This window comes from Pseudochaenichthys georgianus, chromosome 5, assembly GCF_902827115.2.
Source record: "Pseudochaenichthys georgianus chromosome 5, fPseGeo1.2, whole genome shotgun sequence".
Classification (NCBI taxonomy): domain Eukaryota; kingdom Metazoa; phylum Chordata; class Actinopteri; order Perciformes; family Channichthyidae; genus Pseudochaenichthys; species Pseudochaenichthys georgianus.
This window is the reverse complement of record NC_047507.1, coordinates 19241533-19258918: the sequence shown is the minus strand read 5'-3', so window position 1 is coordinate 19258918 and position 17386 is coordinate 19241533. Positions and strand designations below refer to the sequence as shown.

The following is a 17386-nucleotide window of genomic DNA, read 5'->3' as shown; positions in this document are numbered from 1 at the left end:
TGTGGCTAAAATAGTGAGACAGTTAGTCAAATATGTTTGCAATGATGGATCATTTAGGAATGTTAAATATTAATAGCACACCGTGTTCTTCGTCGGGCTTTTTAACTCCCGGAACCTTAGTTGGAGCTACCTCTACGGGAACAGTATTGTTGGTTACACTGGAACCAATTGGAAATTAGCAACGTTTATCAGTTGATTTCATTTAAATAGGTTCTGTGGGAATAAATCGGTCTGTGGTTGTCTGCACAGCGAGGTTTCTGGAGGAGCGCAGCGCAGCCGCATGCACGGTAAGTTCCTCAGCGGACCGATGTTTGTGTTCAGCTGGCGCTTCCTACCTAGCCGACAGGGAAAGCCTTGTTGTATTTCAGGCTAGCATTAGCACCGCTACCGTTATCCCTACACAATACGATTGTTATCTTTCTAAGACAGCCCACAAAACAGTCGTTTTTGCAAGGAAAGCTGTTTTTTTCCCCTGCCCAAGTTACAACCAGCCTCCCTGTTTTGCTGCCACTGTTATTGGTGAACAGTTCACTGTTCACCAATAACGTGTTTATTAGCGTTTGAATTAGCCTGTATTGTTATGCAATTAGCTAGCATATTGTTGTGCTCACTGTGTCTGAGTATCATTAATATTTATATGCATTGGGTTGGTTAGCTCCTCACGCCAATCCGCGATAAATGCTTGGAGTAAATGTCAATTCACAATCAACATGATACAATGGATATGCTGCAGAGGTAGCTTCGTGCTAGCTGCATTCATCCTCAGCTCAAAACCCTTTGGGTGAAATCTCTTGTATAGGTCACTTAAACATTGCACGTTATTCATAAGATCACATACGCAATTATTCCTGTATTGTGGATTCAGATGTCTGACATTCAGTGTTTGACATATGCTAATGTCAACATACTATATGAGGACTCTATGAGCCTTATTAAAGTAGCCTTATTTTTAAATACCACACAAAGGATTTACTTTAATACCATGTGAACATTTTTATGATGTATTTTGCTGACGGATATTATGTCTCACCATGTCTATCCATCTATGATATTTAGAGTCTCAATTCCTTATGACCTACTCCTAGAGATAATAATATGTTTTTAACTATGTCTTTATGTATCTTGCTTGATTACAAGTTCAGATGGAACACATTCTGTACATGCATATCATCCGTGTACATATTTATTGCATATGTACTATACTTTGTTTTACTCCATATATACAAATGTGTTATGTTTATTTTTGGCTTTGTTTCATCATGAACTGGCAATAGTAACTGATATTTCACTCTGCCACATTTGTATGACTCTATGGTGCTTTCCTTCCCGTATACAAACAATAAGTAAGCTAGTGTTTACCATAAAGCATACATTGCATATCTGACCATTTCTAAATATTGGGACCTTTTTTGTAGTCTTGTTGCTAAAGAATTATTGTTAATCGATTAGTGGATTGACTGAAATTAGCATTGGCAAATTGAATTGTTGATTGACAATGAAACTACATGAATCCTACGTTATGATGAGATGGTTTTTTTCTTTTTCTTAGGGCACCTAATGAAGGTGTGCAAGTAATATTTTGAGAGCCTAGTAAGACACCATGTCTGAAGAGGCAGTTTCAGAAAGTGACCTGGAGCCCAGCCTTAACAGCGAATTGGAGTATTTGGACAACGAGGAAGAGGAGGACAATGAAGACCTGGAGGACGATGAGGATGACAATGATGGAGACGATGAAGATGATGATGGTGTCGGTGAGTGACCAATAAAACATTTTAAAAGCGGCAATGCTAGTCTATCACACACATGACGTTTAAAGTGTGTATATGTTGTCAAGATATTGTTGTCATAGAAAACCAATCCAACGAGCAGAGAGAAAACTTTTTGGATAAAACGATTTCACCCCTCTTTTCTGCCAAAGAAAAACCCTGTATAAACACACAACCTAATGCATTCACACACAGGAAAGAAAATACACTTGTGCTTGTTAGTCTTTGAAGACATCAACTGAAATACTGTCTATTTTCTGTCTCTAGAACGGCCTGGGAGTGCACAGAGTAGGACGGAAGCCACTCAGGATGGCAGGGATTCCCCTTCAGCTACCTCCGGAGAGCCGTCCCCCGAGCCTTCGTCCCAGCCCGCGTCCCCAACCTCCCCCAGACCCTCCTCCAGACCTGCCTCTAGGTCTCCGCCTCTGACAGGCCCAGAAAACCCAAGCAAGAGCAAGCCAGCTTCTAGCAAAACAAAGAAACATAAATCCTCAAAATCATCCAAATCTTCCAAGTCCTCAAAAGGCTCCAAACTTTCCAAGCTATCGAAGCCCGTACACATGAGGAAGAATATCAGGTACGTTGATCTGTTGGGGTTTTTCCCTCGGGTATATTACATTATGTAGCTATTTATACTGAAAATGTTCCTTATGCTAACAGAAAGATGCTGAATGAGGATCAGTTGGAGGCTGGGACCAAGGCTGCCCAACAGGAGGAGATGGACCGGCGGAAACGTCTGGAGCAGCAGAGAAAGGACTTCCCTACAGCAGCTGTCCCAGAAGCTCAGCTAGGTGACTATCCCTCTTTAGTGAAGCTACACATTCTCAGATTTAAGTTCTGTGTTTTCTATCCTGAAGTTTCCTATTATCTTCTGATCTTTCCAATAGTGGACGCTGCTTCAATTTTAGACGAAGTATCTCACTTGGTCCCTGCTCTGCTCAGCAAGCAGGATGTGATCTGTCTGGACAGCAGTGGTGATGAGGATGACATAAAGGACCCCATGCTGCCTGCACTTGACATTAGAGATGGTAAAATATATGATACTTCTGTCAAACAATGATGTTTATTTTCTCAAAGTAAATCATGACAAAGAGAATTGAGCATGCTCTCACACAGTGTTCACATCTCCTTTGATGATGTAGATATAATCGAGCTTAGTTCTGGCGATGAAGACGCCCTGCAGATAAGCAGCGAGTCGGCCGATGAGGATGCTGATGGCACCTCAGAGGAAAGCAGCGGGGCGCACATCAATGACGTTTTGAATCTGCCTGATGCCCAGGGTCAAGTGCTGGTAAACATCAGTCACCCTGCAGAGGAGAAAGACATTTACCTCGCTCCACAGCTGGCCAAGGCGGTCAAACCTCACCAGGTATGCCCACCATCTCGTCGTTTCTCAAACTCTCAAAGCAATAACGCCCAGTAAGGCAAGGCAAGTTCATTTATATAGCACCTTTGAACACAAGGCCATTCAAAGTGCTTTACAAAAATGAAAGACATTAAGAGCATTACAAAAATAGTGCAGCAGAAACATATTATAAAATGGCATTTAAAAGCAAAGATAATAAAACATGAATAACACAGGTACTTGAATAAAAGTTACAGTGCAGTGTGAGATATGAATACATCAATTAAAAGCAGTGACAAAAAGAAAAGTCTTCAGCCTGGATTTAAAAGTAGTAAGAGTTGCAGCAGACCTGCAGGTTTCTGGGAGTTTGTTCCAGATATTTGGAGCATAATAACTGAACGCTGCTTTACCATGTTTAGTTCTGACTCTGGAGACAGAAAGCTGACCAGTCCCTGAAGACCTGAGGGTTCTGGATGGTTCATAATTTAGCAGGAGGTCAGAAATGTATTTTGGGCCTAAACCATTCAAAGCTTTATAAACCAGCAGCAGTATTTTGAAATCAATTATTTGACAGACAGAAAGCCAGTGTAAAGACTTCAGAACAGGAGTGATGTGATCCACTTTCTTAGTGTTAGTGAGGACTCGAGCAGCGGCGTTCTCAATGAGCTGCATCTTTCTGGATTAGGGGTTTCTAGTAACAGAAACCCCTAATCCAGACGGTTTTCGCTCAAACATGTGTCTTCTCCTTTTTAAGGTTGGGGGAATCCGGTTTCTCTATGACAACCTCATTGAGTCTCTGGAGCGGTATAAAACGAGCAGTGGCTTTGGCTGCATCCTCGCTCACAGCATGGGGTTGGGCAAGACACTGCAGGTCATTTCCTTCACTGACATCCTGCTGAGGAATACTGAGGCTCACACTGTGCTGTGCATTGTTCCTGTGAGTAATCAAAGTGTATACTGTCTTAAGATAAATACTGTTGATCACACATTCACATTTCCTGGACTCACTGTGTTATTATGATTTAAAATAACCTCTAAGCCATCTTTTTTTCCTTGGTAAAAGGTGAACACACTTCAGAACTGGCTGACAGAGTTTAACCTCTGGCTCCCACCACAAGAAGCTCTTTACCCGGACACTGACCCTGCAGTCATCACAGGCCGCACCTTCAGAGTTCACATTCTCAACGATGAGCACAAGTATGTAGCATGCAATGTTCTTTGTAAGGTTAAGCGTTAATTGCCAAACAATGGAGATATTAATCACGCTAACTGTGTTACCTGCAGAACCACGATGGCCCGAGCCAAAGTTGTGGAGGACTGGTCTAGAGAGGGAGGGGTGTTGCTGATGGGTTATGAGATGTACCGCCTGCTATCTATGAAGAAGAGTTTTGTGACGGGTAAGAAGAGGAAATCAAAGAAGCCAGCGGGACCAATCATCATCGACCTAGATGAAGAAGATAGACAGCAGGAACTCATGAAAGGTCAGCAGAAATCATTGGATAAAGGGAAGCAGTGGCCCGAACAAAGTAGTCTGTGTATGCCATTAAAAACCCTGTCTTTCCAGGTATTGAAAGGGCCATAGCGCGGCCTGGCCCAGACGTGGTCATATGTGACGAGGGTCATCGAATTAAAAACTACCATGCCAGCACATCCCAGGCCCTGAAGAACATCCGCTCCCGGCGCAGAGTAGTCCTGACTGGTTACCCATTGCAGAACAACCTCACTGAATACTGGTGCATGGTGGACTTTGTTAGGCCCGACTTTTTGGGAACACGTCAGGAGTTCAGCAACATGTTTGAGCGGCCCATTCTTAACGGGCAGTGCATGGACAGCACACCTCAAGATGTACGCTTGATGCGCTACCGCAGCCACGTGCTGCACAGCCTGCTGGAGGGTTTTGTCCAAAGGTAAGAAATGGAACCTTATTTATACAAAAGTATAGTGGCCTGTTTGATGCTCACCTGTTAATGTTCTATGTGGCGCTTTTCTTGGTTACAGACGAGGTCATGATGTGCTGCGAGACCAGCTCCCCTCCAAGGAGGAGCATGTGATGTTGGTGCGGCTCTCTCCCATTCAGAGGGCGCTGTATAACGAGTTCATGAAACGCTTCCGAGAAGCAGGGAACAGCGGCTGGCTCGGCCTGAACCCCCTCAAAGCCTTCTGTGTGTGCTGCAAGGTGAGACTGTTATCCTTGCTGTTAGGTAGAAACCTCTGCTTGGAAGAGCCAGCCCAATGAGGGATAATGTTCAAAAAAAGTCTTTACACTTAAAATGCTATACCTTGAATTGTCTTCTATATCCATAAATACACTAAATTGCCAATCCAGTTCCTCGTGAACGCCATATCTCAGTGATTCCTTGAGGAAATGTCTTCAAATTCTGCAGAACCACCAATTGAACTCAAGGATGAACTGATTAGATTTTGGTTGTCAAAGGTCAAGGTCACCGTGGCCTTACATTTTGCATAGGAATACATGAGAAAGTATTACATTTTAGACGGACATCGACGTAAACTGTAACTTGCTTGGTTGTCATACAAACACGGTGCTAATGGTTCATCAAGTAAGCCTTCCTCTTTTTCTTGGATTCCTCCAGATCTGGAATCACCCAGACGTCCTCTATGAAGCCCTGCAGAAGGAGAATCAGGCCAACGAGCAGGACCTGGACCTGGACGACATCACTTCGGCGAGTAACGCCCGCTGCAATGCATCCGGTGCTGGCCTCAAAACCAAAGTAGCCGACTCAAGCAACAGCAAAGTCAACAACACCCTGCCACTAGTCAATCACTCTCAGGAAAGAGCCAACCAAGTCATCACATATGAATGGGTATGTCATGGCAGACCATGTAAAGATTAGCTAAATGATTACTGCGGCTAAAAGATTCCTCTTGTTTTGACATCTCTGTTTGAAAGCTCCAGCACATAGAAAACTGTTGCTTTTCGTTGCAGACTGGTCCTGATATGTCTGCAGTGTTGTATTCTTTGTTGGCTTTGCAGAGTTTCATCCCTCCAACCCTGAAATCTCTTTTAATTTAACAGCCTTTTCCCCCCATGTTGTATGTGTCAGGCAAAGGGCATAATGTCAAACTACTGCACAGGACTTCTGGAGAATTCTGCCAAGATGACGCTGCTCTTCCATTTGATTGAGGAGAGCGTACAAAAGAGAGACAAGATCCTAGTCTTCAGGTAAGACCAGCGCACATAGCGTTACACACAGATCCAGCAGTAAGCAGCTTAGAGGAGAGGTTGACTGTCTTTTCATTTCAGCTCCTTAATCAGATTTATTTGTAACTTTCAGAGCTTTATGCTAACTGTAAGAAATACATTTTTGAATCCTCCTACGTCTTATACGATTGTCTGTTATTTTTCTTGTAACAGAAATGTCACAGTTAAACCAAATTGTTAAACGAAAAGTTGTTTTGTAGCCGTATGTTAAAAACATCTGACTGACGGATGAATTGTTATTTCATGACTTTAACTTATTTCATAATACAGTGCCCTTTATTTTCTTACCACCTATGTGTTTTTGCTTTGTACTCTAGTCAAAGTTTGTCCACCCTGACGGTCATTGAGGAGTTCTTAGCAAAGAGACCCATGCCAGCAGGCGTCACCCCCCCTGACACCCAGAGGCAAACCTGGGTTCGCAACCTCAATTACTACAGTGAGTCATCCAATCCCTGCCCTCTCTCCTCTCTCTCTTCCAAACCAGCGACCCTGCAGGAGTGTGGTCATCTCCACTGAAGATTCAAATGCGTCGTTGTCTTTATTAATTTAGTGACACTGGCTGCAATTCCTCAAATTCACCCATTTCACCGTTTTTCTAGGCATACTGTGCTCTGGAAACAAGTTTAGGATTAATATGTTTGCAATTTTACATAACTGTTTGGAATTTGTCTTTTTTTGGATGTACTTTAATTCCCAAGGGATAGTGGTAAATTCCCTTTTTTATGTTTTTGTTTTATTATTTTGCCAAGCTGAATCTGTACCTCTCTAATAGGAATACAATATAAAAGATGATTCAAAGTCTCCCAGCCTTATGTTAAGTTTGCAATGTAAAGAATCCCATGATACACTGCAAGTGAAAGTGTGCTTTAGTGCTGAGAGATGATGTGTGTCTGTCTACAGGGCTGGATGGGAGTACATCTGCCTCAGAAAGAGAGCGCCTTATAAATCAATTCAATGACCCAGAGAACACCGCAGCATGGGTCTTCCTACTTTCTACAAGGTATATGTCCCTGCTTTCTATTTTCTAAAGATTTGTACCTTTCCTTTGTGCACTGGCAGAAATGGTCAACCAATAATTTGGTGTGTTCCTTGCAGGGCGGGATGCTTGGGGGTAAATCTGATCGGGGCCAACCGTGTCGTTGTGTTTGATGCCTCCTGGAACCCGTGTCACGATGCTCAGGCGGTGTGTCGGGTGTACCGCTACGGTCAGAGGAAACCTTGCTTCATTTACCGCCTCGTCTGTGATTTCACCTTGGAGAAAAAGATCTATGACAGACAAGTCTCCAAACAGGGCATGTCCGGTAAGAGAACTTTACATATGTGATTCATTTGTTTGTTAGAAATTGGGATTAATTATCATTTTCACAAATGCACAGGCTCATGCGGAAGGGGAATAAAATAGTAAGCTGAAAACACAGAACAACTATAAATGCCAGCTATAACATGTTGGAGTGCAGTCAATAAGATGGACATTGTTCAAATGGACATAGGAAAGCTTCACTTTTACCTATTGGTATTTTATTTGAAGGCTTCTTTTCACTAGTAACTATTAAACAAATATTGATATTTATTGTGTTATTGTTCCTTGTGCAAGCACTATTAAGACATACTCAAGCAGATCTGATGTGTGCCGTATTTAACATCTACATAAATATGATCAAGTCTTAAGAAGCTGTTTTTCTGCGTTTGTTTAAAGACCGTGTGGTTGACGACCTGAACCCAGTGCTGAACTTCACCCGTAAAGAAGTGGAGTCGCTGCTGCATTTTGTGGAAGAAGAACCTGATCAAAGCCCTCATCACATGGGGGATGAGTTTGAAGCTGTGATGCAAAACGCTTGTCAGCTTTACCCACACCTCATTTCCAAGGTACAGCTGCATGATGGTCTTACCTTTGAGTCCAAACTCTGCAAGAGAGGCCGTTTTTTAGGTTTGGTGTTTAAATCACAGTGTGAGAAAAAGTTTTTAGAGAGTACTTGTCCATAGACAAGTGAGTTTGGCAATTTACTTGTCCGAATACATTTTTCACTTGTCCAGAATGGAAAAAAATTGGGGCCACTGGAATCTTCTTCTTCGTCATCGTATTTTACATTTTCCCACGGTTTTTACGACACCGCTAACGTAAGTGAGCGGTAAGATTTTACTGCATCACACATACGGTTGGATATCGTTTGGATTTTAACGATTCCGGTTCTGCTTTTCGATTCCGGTTATTTTCAGTTCTGGATTCCGGTTCTTTGAGAGGGTAAAAATAACTGGGAGAAAATATATTTATGAAAACATTAAGTCAAATCTGTATTCCTATTTACAAATCACTTCATACTGTTTAATTTCTTACAGTTATTGAATACAATTATATAAAAATAATCTCTGCATTGTTTAGTTGGTTCTAAGTGGTGCATTTTGCTTCCCAACCCGGCCACTGTGCTACACTTCCCGCCCCCGTCTAACTGTACAGAAAGCGGCGAGATGCATTTCCTTAGGAATCGACAAGCAGAACCGAAACTAACATTTCTAAACGAACAATGGCGGACGCGTACAATTTGCGAATGAGTTCTGCCTTTTGTAAACTGAATGTATCAATAATGTGTCAATAAACATTACTTTTCCGCCGGACAAGTCAATTGACAGATCTACTTGTCCGATATTGTAAATAACACGTCCCGGACGGTGGGACGTGTACTTTTTCGCACACTGAATCAAGGTATGAGATAACTGAGCTCAAACTCACTCAAGTATTGTCCTTGCGTGGGACTTGTTTGTATATGTTGACTTTATGCCCAGTGGTCTTGGGCTGCGCAGTACATCAACATTTTATGTAGAATCAGATCTGACAGATGATCGGTAATTGAATTTCCCTATTTCCATGCATCTCCTTAGCAACCTTTTCATCACGAATCTCTGCTGGTGGACCGGAAAGAGTCGAAACTGACCAAAGCAGAGAAGAGAGCCGCCAAGAAGAGCTATGAGGATGAGAAACGAGCGTCGGTGCCCTACTCTCGCCCCTCATACGCCCCTTATTACCCAACGAGTGATCAGACACTCACAAACATACCGGCATTTAACCAACGCGGCTGGTGAGTTTTGGATAATTGTTCATTTACATTTTCCTCCACCAAAATATATGAGCAGTTCCATCCAGCTCAAATCTGAAAATGAGTGTCTGCCATCCTTACTGGCAAAAACACGACCAAAAATAAAACCGCCATTACATTTATATGTTTGAGGTTGTAGCTCTTTGTGAGTTCATCGTCTTTCTCTAATGAATTTCCATTAGACGGGACACAATTGTTTGTGAGCATCTCATGAATTCAGCCCTCATATTTTCAGGCGTGCCATGGTGCGGCCGGATGACAAGCCTGTGGCAAGTGTTAGACCCATCCAGTCAACCCCAATTCCCATGATGCCCCGCCAGGCCGGCATGGGCATGTCCGGCTCCAGCTCTGTGGGCAGCCTGCCTGTCAACTTCTTGCAGAAAGCTGGAGTTTATGTGCAGAGGATTACCACCACAACTGGTATGTATAATCTCAGTTAACGAGTAAATCGTACAACAACTCCCAAATGTTATACCCTTTTAGTATTTAAAGATTAAAAAAACATTAATTATGTGTTGTGACTGTAGACTTTGTGACTAATGTAGGCCATTTTGTCCAAATCTACAGATATTGTAATCCCAGGATCCAACAGCACAACAGACGTTCAAGCTAGAATTTCTGCAGGAGAGAGCATCCATGTGATCAGAGGATCAAAAGGTAGTTGCAACAAAGAATAAATGTTCTCCTTTATAAAAAATATTTTGAGTGATTTACTCCATCTCTTGATATGTTCTAAAACACAGGTACCTACATTAGGACAAATGATGGAAGGATTTTTGCTATTCGATCTGGAAAAATCACTAGGCAAGCTGTTGGGGGCTCTGCTGCCTCAAGAGGTACAAACACATATTTATTATTCTTGGTTCTCACACAATTTAATTTGTCATGAGAAATACTATACAACCAGAGTTGTATACTGTCTTCTGTGGCTCTATACATGGCCTTATACAAATCAATTAAACGGTAGCTGCCTATTTGTTCTTGTTACTATCAGCAGATGGATGTGTTAGTTGTTGAGCTTTTAAATTATGCTAAAAAAAAAAGTCACTTTCCATCATTGTTTGTTTTAACCCCACAAACAGACCATGCAAACGGAGCAAATGTTTAAATCCTAAGTATGACAAATAAGACATTTTAGAGGAAAATAAATAAAAGGAATCACAGTTTATACTTGTTCCCATGATTTGGCTATTACTTTCTATTAACTGTGCAAATAAATATATAATTGGGCAACACCATCTTATTTCCACGACCCTGTAGGACACTGTACATCTATCCTGACATTTCATGGCTGCATTGCTCTCCCCCTCCCCCTCCCCCCCCCACAGACATCCAGGGCTCCCATATCCATGCGCTCAGTAACGGCTGTTTGTCGCCTGCGGATCATCAGCAGGGCTCCCCCAGCGAGGATGGGCGGCCGTCCTCTCCCTTGAGCTCGGAGATCCTCAGAGAGCTCAGCCGCTTCACTTCATCCACAGGAGATGCCAACGCCGGCAGTGGGAATGAGTTGCCGTCAGAAATGTTGGCATTACCAGCGGGTGATGAAGGAAGTTTGCAATACAACCAGAGCGGTGATCTGAGCAGGCAACTCGGTGAGGACCTCTTGAGCTCCGCTTTAGAGATGCGTGGCAGCAAGCGCAGAAGCACTGAGAGCCAGGGCAACACACCGATAGGAGGCAAACGCTCTTCTTCTGCTGCATCACGTTACCCCGGACTGTCCATGGGCTCCAGCGGGCTCAGTTTCCCCCCCGGTGGTCTGAACTCCTCCTCCCTGCTGGGGAACATGGGTCAAATGAGTCACCCTCTTCTAATGGGTGGTAGTGGAGGGTCTTCATTCCTTCAGGCTCCAGGACAAACCCTGGCTGACCTACAGACCATGTTCACCTCTGCAGGCTCGGACCTACTGAGACAGCCGTCCACAGGGAACGGACACCTCCCCACCCCCTCCTCCTCGTCCTCCTCTATGTCTCCCGTTTACTCCTCTGCTTCGGCCACCATCCCTATGTCATCTACATCCTCGACAGCGACTTCCTCCTCCCTGGCTTCAGGTTCTCTGCCTCCCTACCTGATGAATCCCAACATGGCCGACCTGCTCTCGTCAGGCTTCCCCCTCAACTACAGTCAGTCGCTGCTCTCTGAGTCCAGGATGTTCTCCAGCCCTCTCCTTTCAGGGGGATTTCAAACGCCCAACTCCAGCTCTAACACATCCAGTTTCCTCTCCCATTTCAACAACCCAACTTCCAGCCTTTTGGGGGCAGCTCTCACCCAACCGGACATACATCAGAGTACGGAGAACGGCGGCAGTAGTTCTGATGACGATGTTATTGAGGTGACAGGACAGTAGAGACTTAAGAAGCCCTGGAGATGCAGTTTCACACATAAAACAGTTTAATCAATCACGGCTAACACAAAATACATTAGGAGTGGGAATTATTACATGTTTAATAAATTAACTAGATTGACTCTGTTACAGTATCTACCCGATTTGTATGAACTGATGATTGATAGACAGGCGTATTGGCATACTCTGAATATGTAATTACATCATAAAGAAGACAGAAAGGGAAATTCCACAATGATGACTTAACTGGTCATCTAGATTTATGCACAAATAAATACAACTTTTCAGGAACTAAAAAGATCATTGTTAATCCAAAACATTAACAACAACTTTTAATTTGGAAAAGCTTGTGATAAGTTAAATGTGTTTCAAGCCCTTTAAATTAGTTTTACATAATCACCAGTGAAGTGAACTCTAATACCATTCCTAATGGTCTCATGAAACTACACACACACACACACACACACACAGATTCTCACCTGCAAGGAGAACTTGTACCTCAATGACTTTTCGAAGTCAGAGTAACACATCCTTATGCTGAATATCTGGGACTTGTTCAGCTGAAGCATCAGAGCAGTGGGATCAGAACTTTGTCGTTCGGGGACCAGCTGAATCTTTCCGAGGCTTTCTAGCCTCGCCTGCTACACTTTAAAGCGAGGCCTCGTCTTAACTTTATTTTTATTTCCCCTGAGTTCAGAAGAAGTCATGTGATGAAAACAGCTTCATGTCCGATTTCCTCATGATATATTGCTGTGAAACAGTCTAGTACAAACCAAAATTTGACTTACTGTTCCACATGTCAGCAGTACTCAGCTGCTGAACACGTATAATAACACAATCATTTTCTTTCAGCACAGTTTCCTTTCTAGTAAACAATACTAGAAAGTTCAAAAGTACAAATAACTCACAATGGCCACAGAACGTGGGCTTAATGTTTTTAAAAATCCTACTAAGCTTACCTTTAACTCAGAAATCTTAGGCTCTCTGAGAATACTTTACTCTTTAGCAATTTGATAGGCGTTGTAGCATCCTCTGTTGTAAGGATATTATGTGTGATACTATAACTGAATATGTTGATACTTTGTATATAGCAGTCATTATCATTGTTTATATTGCAAGTCAATAATGTGCAGTGTGTAGATTTTGGTTGTCGGGAGAGGTTTTATTATTACAATCATGATGATAAACATGCTCTTCCATTTATGCTGAGGAAACACATTTACGTTCAACGTTATAATTTACCTTTTTTACCCCCTTAAAACTAAAATGAATGTATTTACTGTTAGCCTTTGATAACGCATGGATTCGGACTGTGTGTGTTCTTTCATATTTAGCCTTAAATAACACAAAGGGGTCTTGAGTCTTAGCATTTTTTAGAATCTTAGTGCATTCTTTTACAAATCTGTTAGAGATAGTGAGTATTTAGACCGTTGGTGTCAAACAAAAAAAAGAAAAGTGTTGGTCAGATTCAGGATTGTGATATAGAGAAGTGTGAAAGCCAAAAGGAACACAAAAGGAGTTTAATGTTGCTTACTCGGTCGCCTCTTTTGTTGCAGTTTTTACAGATCAGTTAGCCTTGACTATACATGTAGATTTTACCCCTTTGTTCACCCCCTTGCTAAAAAACAAACGCAACCAAACCGTAGAACACATTGCATTCATGCAGCCTGAGTCAATGTCCATCAAAAGGGGTATCAAGCATTTCACTACGACCACCTCTGACTGGCAGAACCAGGTCCGGTGTTATGGTGGCCTTACCAAAATGACACTGTCATAACGTGGTAACTTTTTACAGAGGTGCGTCTTTTAAAGCGGTGCTGTGTAAGTAGCTTCTGTCAGTCGTGTCAGTCAGTGTAGGTCAGCGGTGCTTTAGGGAGTTTAGGTCTTTGCTGTTCTCTGTAACCTTGTGTTTCTGTGTTTTGAAGACACCTCAAGGTATGTAGATTTAGACAAGTCTTTCTCCTCTGTTGGTCAAATAGGCCAGATGCAGTGGTTGTTAGCATTTTATAGAAACACTGGATAACCTGAGACAACAGATCATTCCCTTTTTTGAAGTATTTTTTTGTAGATTGTCTTTCCTTGCGGGGACCTTTTTCTCCCAGACTACGTACTGTTCACTTTCTGTTACTAATGGCTGCTTCCAGTGGTTGTTCTGGATGTTTACTTTTTTTTCATCAAGGATATATCCAGTTTTTTTTTCCCATGTCTTGGAATCTTGGATTGGTTTGTGTTTGACCTGGCACTTTGAAAAAGTATCATATCTGTTGGTTAACTGTATGAGGTAAATCATACTGACGCCATGTCTTTATGCGCCGTCTTCTCGAAAAACGCTTTGCATTTGAGTCTTTGAAATTATCAGTTTATAAAACATAACCTGTCTGCCATTTCTTGTCAAATATGTGGAATTTCTGTTTAATTAAATATTTCTTCTTTTTAAATGTTTTTTATAACTTCCTATTGGTGTTCACTCACCAGTTTCCGTTTTTTCAACGTCTGAAAGTTATTTATTTATGATGGAAAATACATTCTTTTTTTGTAATCATGTTTTTTAACTTTGTGTTCACCTTGACCCATTGATGACTGATCCAGTAAGAATTTCATAAATGCAGCCTAGAGCGAGCAGAATATGACTGTGTTATCAATGTTATTTTAACAATAAAAACACTCTTCTATTGCATTGCGAATCATTTGAAAATGCTTTTAAATGTACAACATATATTCAGTATGATATATTGTTTTAATTCAAAATGTGACAAAATAAATAGTCAATGGCAGCAAAAAAAGTCAGAAGGCAGGATGAGCAACACCAGTTGTAATAGTTCAACAATAACTCAAGGCCGTTTTCACGATAGCATAAATACTGTTCATGCAATTTGAGCGATGCCAGAAGTTCTGCTGCACAGCGATTCTTTGCAAAATTCGAACGCAAGCATGCTCGCACACTGATTCTTAACAGGTGTAGAGTTTGTGATGTTCACCAGTTTAATTAAGCATGTTAGCATTCTAATATCAGTTATTTTACCTGTTAATAACGTAGAGCTGAGGCTGATTGGAATATCAATCATTTTGGAAGTATTCAGTCAAACTGAAGCTCAACATGTGTACCATTTCATATGAAAACTCAAACAATTAAAGATGACCCAAATCCCAACAAAAGAAATGCAGATGAAATGACCTCAATGGACCTGTGTATAGCATGTAAAAAAACTAAATGATTGCATCAACATTTGGCACTGGTGCTTCATGATATAGCAAACAGGCACGTAGCTGCAGACATTAGTTCCTTTTTGACTTTCATGCAAATCAAGCTGATTCAATGTGCCTGAAAAATGAAATCGTTGAGGCCAACCTTGCTTTAGTATTCAGTGAGTGTTATATTAAATTGTCAATTATGTGTCTTCTTTCAGGACTGCAACCGTTTTTTTGCCGTGTACGCCCTGCTGACTTGGTTCATTATGACGAGGGCATTGAGAGCAGTGCAGAGTGCTGACAGGTACCAGGTGTATTCCCCGACAGACGCAGTGAACCATGCAGAGCTGAGGCCCAGGAGCAGGCTGCCACTGCCCAGCAGGTACGTGACGAGCCCGGATGCTGCATGGTAGCGTTTGAGTTTGGCCAGGGACCAGCCTTTGGCCAGAGAGTGGTAGATGAGAGGCAGTGCTGCCACAGACTGCAGCCCCACCACACACACTGTGAGCAGGCCCAGCAGACCATGCCACGAGGTGAAGTGGGGTTTACCATTCAGGTGTTTGTTGTAAACGATGGCTGCCAGACCCAGGACTGCACAGGTAACACAGAGGCACTGCAGGATCCAGTGAGCACGACCTTTTGTCTTGTGTGGAAACTTTTGGGCGAGGGAGCCGTGGGGGGAGAACAGGAGTATGGCTTCTGTCATGAAGAAGGAAAACTAGTGGGAGAGGGGAAACAAATTAATGGGGCTGCAATAAGCCAAAATGTCATTGTTGATTCAAATGTTGGTCTATAAAATATAACATATCCATTACATTTTCAAATTGCAGGTGTTGAAGCTGGGTTTCTAGAAAATGAATTAGTTAGCAAAGTAGTTGTCTGATATGTTTCAATTACCTACAAAAAATTATTAACTGATTAACAGCTCAAACAAGTGTAATTCAAACGTTTGAATGAACTTATTTCATGTGTTAACAGCTGGAAAGATTTAATAGGAAACTTAAACGTTCAACTTACAGCCAGTGTCATGAAGAAGGGATGCCAAGAAAACAAACCTATAACAAAAAAAACAGATAGTCAAATGAATACCTGGCATGCCAAAAGTAGGCTACTTCTATTATGAATATGTTTGAAAAATAAGAATAAGACTCACTTGTACCCGGTCGAGACAGAACTGCAATGAACACAGTGAAGGAGATGCACATAAAGTGTGTGAGCACTGTGGTAGCTGTTCTGGTATAACCGTAGATTCGAGGCTCAGATTCAGGCTCTTTATTGTAAGCCATGATAAAGACAATTTATGTGAATTTGGGCAGCACCCCTGCTCCCGACTACCCCACAGGTTTACGTCTACAGTGTATGTTTGTCACCTGAAGTGAACTCGCAGCTTCAGAATAACAGAAGCGGAAGAGATGGTGGATCAAAAGTAACCGTTGCCTCTTCAAGTCGTGTTAAAACCAGAAGACGGGACTTTTCGACCTTACCAGATAAGTGTTGCAAAGCGGTAAGATAACTTTACCAATAATAGATGTATGGATAAAGTCCAACACGTTGTTATCATGGATGTATAATAAGAAGTTTGTTATGCATGTCTACCGGCTAGGAAAATATAACTTCCGGTTGTTTAATTTCAGAATAAAGCTCTCTATAAACCACTTCACCTCAAAATACAATCACACGTTTGTTATGGTCATATACATATATACCAATAGTTTTATTATTGATTTGACCGTCCCTCAATCAATTGAACGATTATAATTCAGCTTTGTATTGTAGGTGAAGAAGAGTTTTAGCAGTGGGTCAATGTCTATTTGAATGAAAATAAATAGCTTTCCTAAAGCTTTTATTGTGAAATCGGAATAATCAGAAATACAGTTTGAAGCTCCTCAGCTGACGTGGATGCCTCTCTTCAAAGATTTCCCACACACATTTAGCAAAAACACATTTTTTTCTAGTTTCATCAAACCCGGAGCTGAAGGCACATAGTTGTATTTAAAGTTGTGAACATAAATTGGGTTGTCATGTACATGTCTAAACAAAGTCTGTAAATCAGAGTAGGATGTGATGCCTGGGACTAATGGTCTAAACAGCATGCACCCACTCCACATTACCTAACAGTTCAGTGGACCCTCACTGGTCAACTGTTCACAGGTTATTGTGCTCCAATTACTCTCCGATAAGCTTGTGACTCTGCACTGCCTCCACACTGGGCACACAGAGCAAAAAAACAACAACATGTTTATTCAGGACATCCCTTTCTTTGTTTTCTGTCTGTTTTACACACAGATTATATTATTGGCACAGCACCAACCATAGGGACAGATGTTCTATTCAACATATCAAAAGTCAAAGGATAGATTGTTACTGTGTTTATGTAAGCCTACATTGGGTGTTGCTTTGTTTGTTTCAATGTTTTCCAGTAAAGCCAGA

At 41.8% G+C, this 17386-nt stretch overlaps 2 protein-coding genes across 2 annotated transcripts; one reads left to right on the top strand and one right to left on the bottom strand.

Moving 5' to 3' along the window:
* Positions 1–147: 147 nt before the first annotated feature.
* On the top strand, positions 148–14441 carry rad54l2 (RAD54 like 2). The gene is made up of 22 exons (XM_034082594.1): positions 148–287; positions 1550–1751; positions 2034–2343; positions 2427–2557; positions 2654–2794; positions 2909–3135; positions 3866–4048; positions 4175–4308; positions 4396–4592; positions 4676–5018; positions 5110–5287; positions 5706–5936; positions 6177–6295; positions 6652–6770; positions 7235–7334; positions 7430–7635; positions 8031–8200; positions 9212–9408; positions 9662–9846; positions 9994–10083; positions 10170–10262; positions 10755–14441. The coding sequence occupies exons 2-22, from the start codon at positions 1601–1603 to the stop codon at positions 11768–11770; spliced, it is 4521 nt and encodes a 1506-aa protein (XP_033938485.1). The 5' UTR covers positions 148–287; positions 1550–1600; the 3' UTR covers positions 11771–14441.
* Positions 14442–14490: 49 nt separating this feature from the next.
* Positions 14491–16559, bottom strand: cyb561d2 (cytochrome b561 family, member D2). The gene is made up of 3 exons (XM_034082595.2): positions 16110–16559; positions 15974–16011; positions 14491–15674 (listed from the first exon to the last, which is right to left on the bottom strand). Exons 1-3 carry the CDS (start codon positions 16240–16242, stop codon positions 15171–15173), a joined length of 675 nt encoding a protein of 224 aa, XP_033938486.1. The 5' UTR covers positions 16243–16559; the 3' UTR covers positions 14491–15170.
* Positions 16560–17386: the final 827 nt, after the last annotated feature.

Excerpts from the sequence above, each read along its gene's own strand:
- cyb561d2 (XM_034082595.2), bottom strand. The coding sequence starts at position 16,242 with ATGGCTTACAATAAAGAGCCTGAATCTGAGCCTCGAATCTACGGTTAT. Across the intron at positions 16,012-16,109 it reads TCTGTCTCGACCGGGTACAA|GTTTGTTTTCTTGGCATCCC; the intron begins GTGAGTCTTATT and ends TTTTTGTTATAG. Across the intron at positions 15,675-15,973 it reads CCTTCTTCATGACACTGGCT|TTTTCCTTCTTCATGACAGA; the intron begins GTAAGTTGAACG and ends CTCTCCCACTAG.
- rad54l2 (XM_034082594.1), top strand. The coding sequence starts at position 1,601 with ATGTCTGAAGAGGCAGTTTCAGAAAGTGACCTGGAGCCCAGCCTTAAC. Across the intron at positions 2,558-2,653 it reads TGTCCCAGAAGCTCAGCTAG|TGGACGCTGCTTCAATTTTA; the intron begins GTGACTATCCCT and ends TCTTTCCAATAG. Across the intron at positions 10,084-10,169 it reads TGTGATCAGAGGATCAAAAG|GTACCTACATTAGGACAAAT; the intron begins GTAGTTGCAACA and ends TCTAAAACACAG.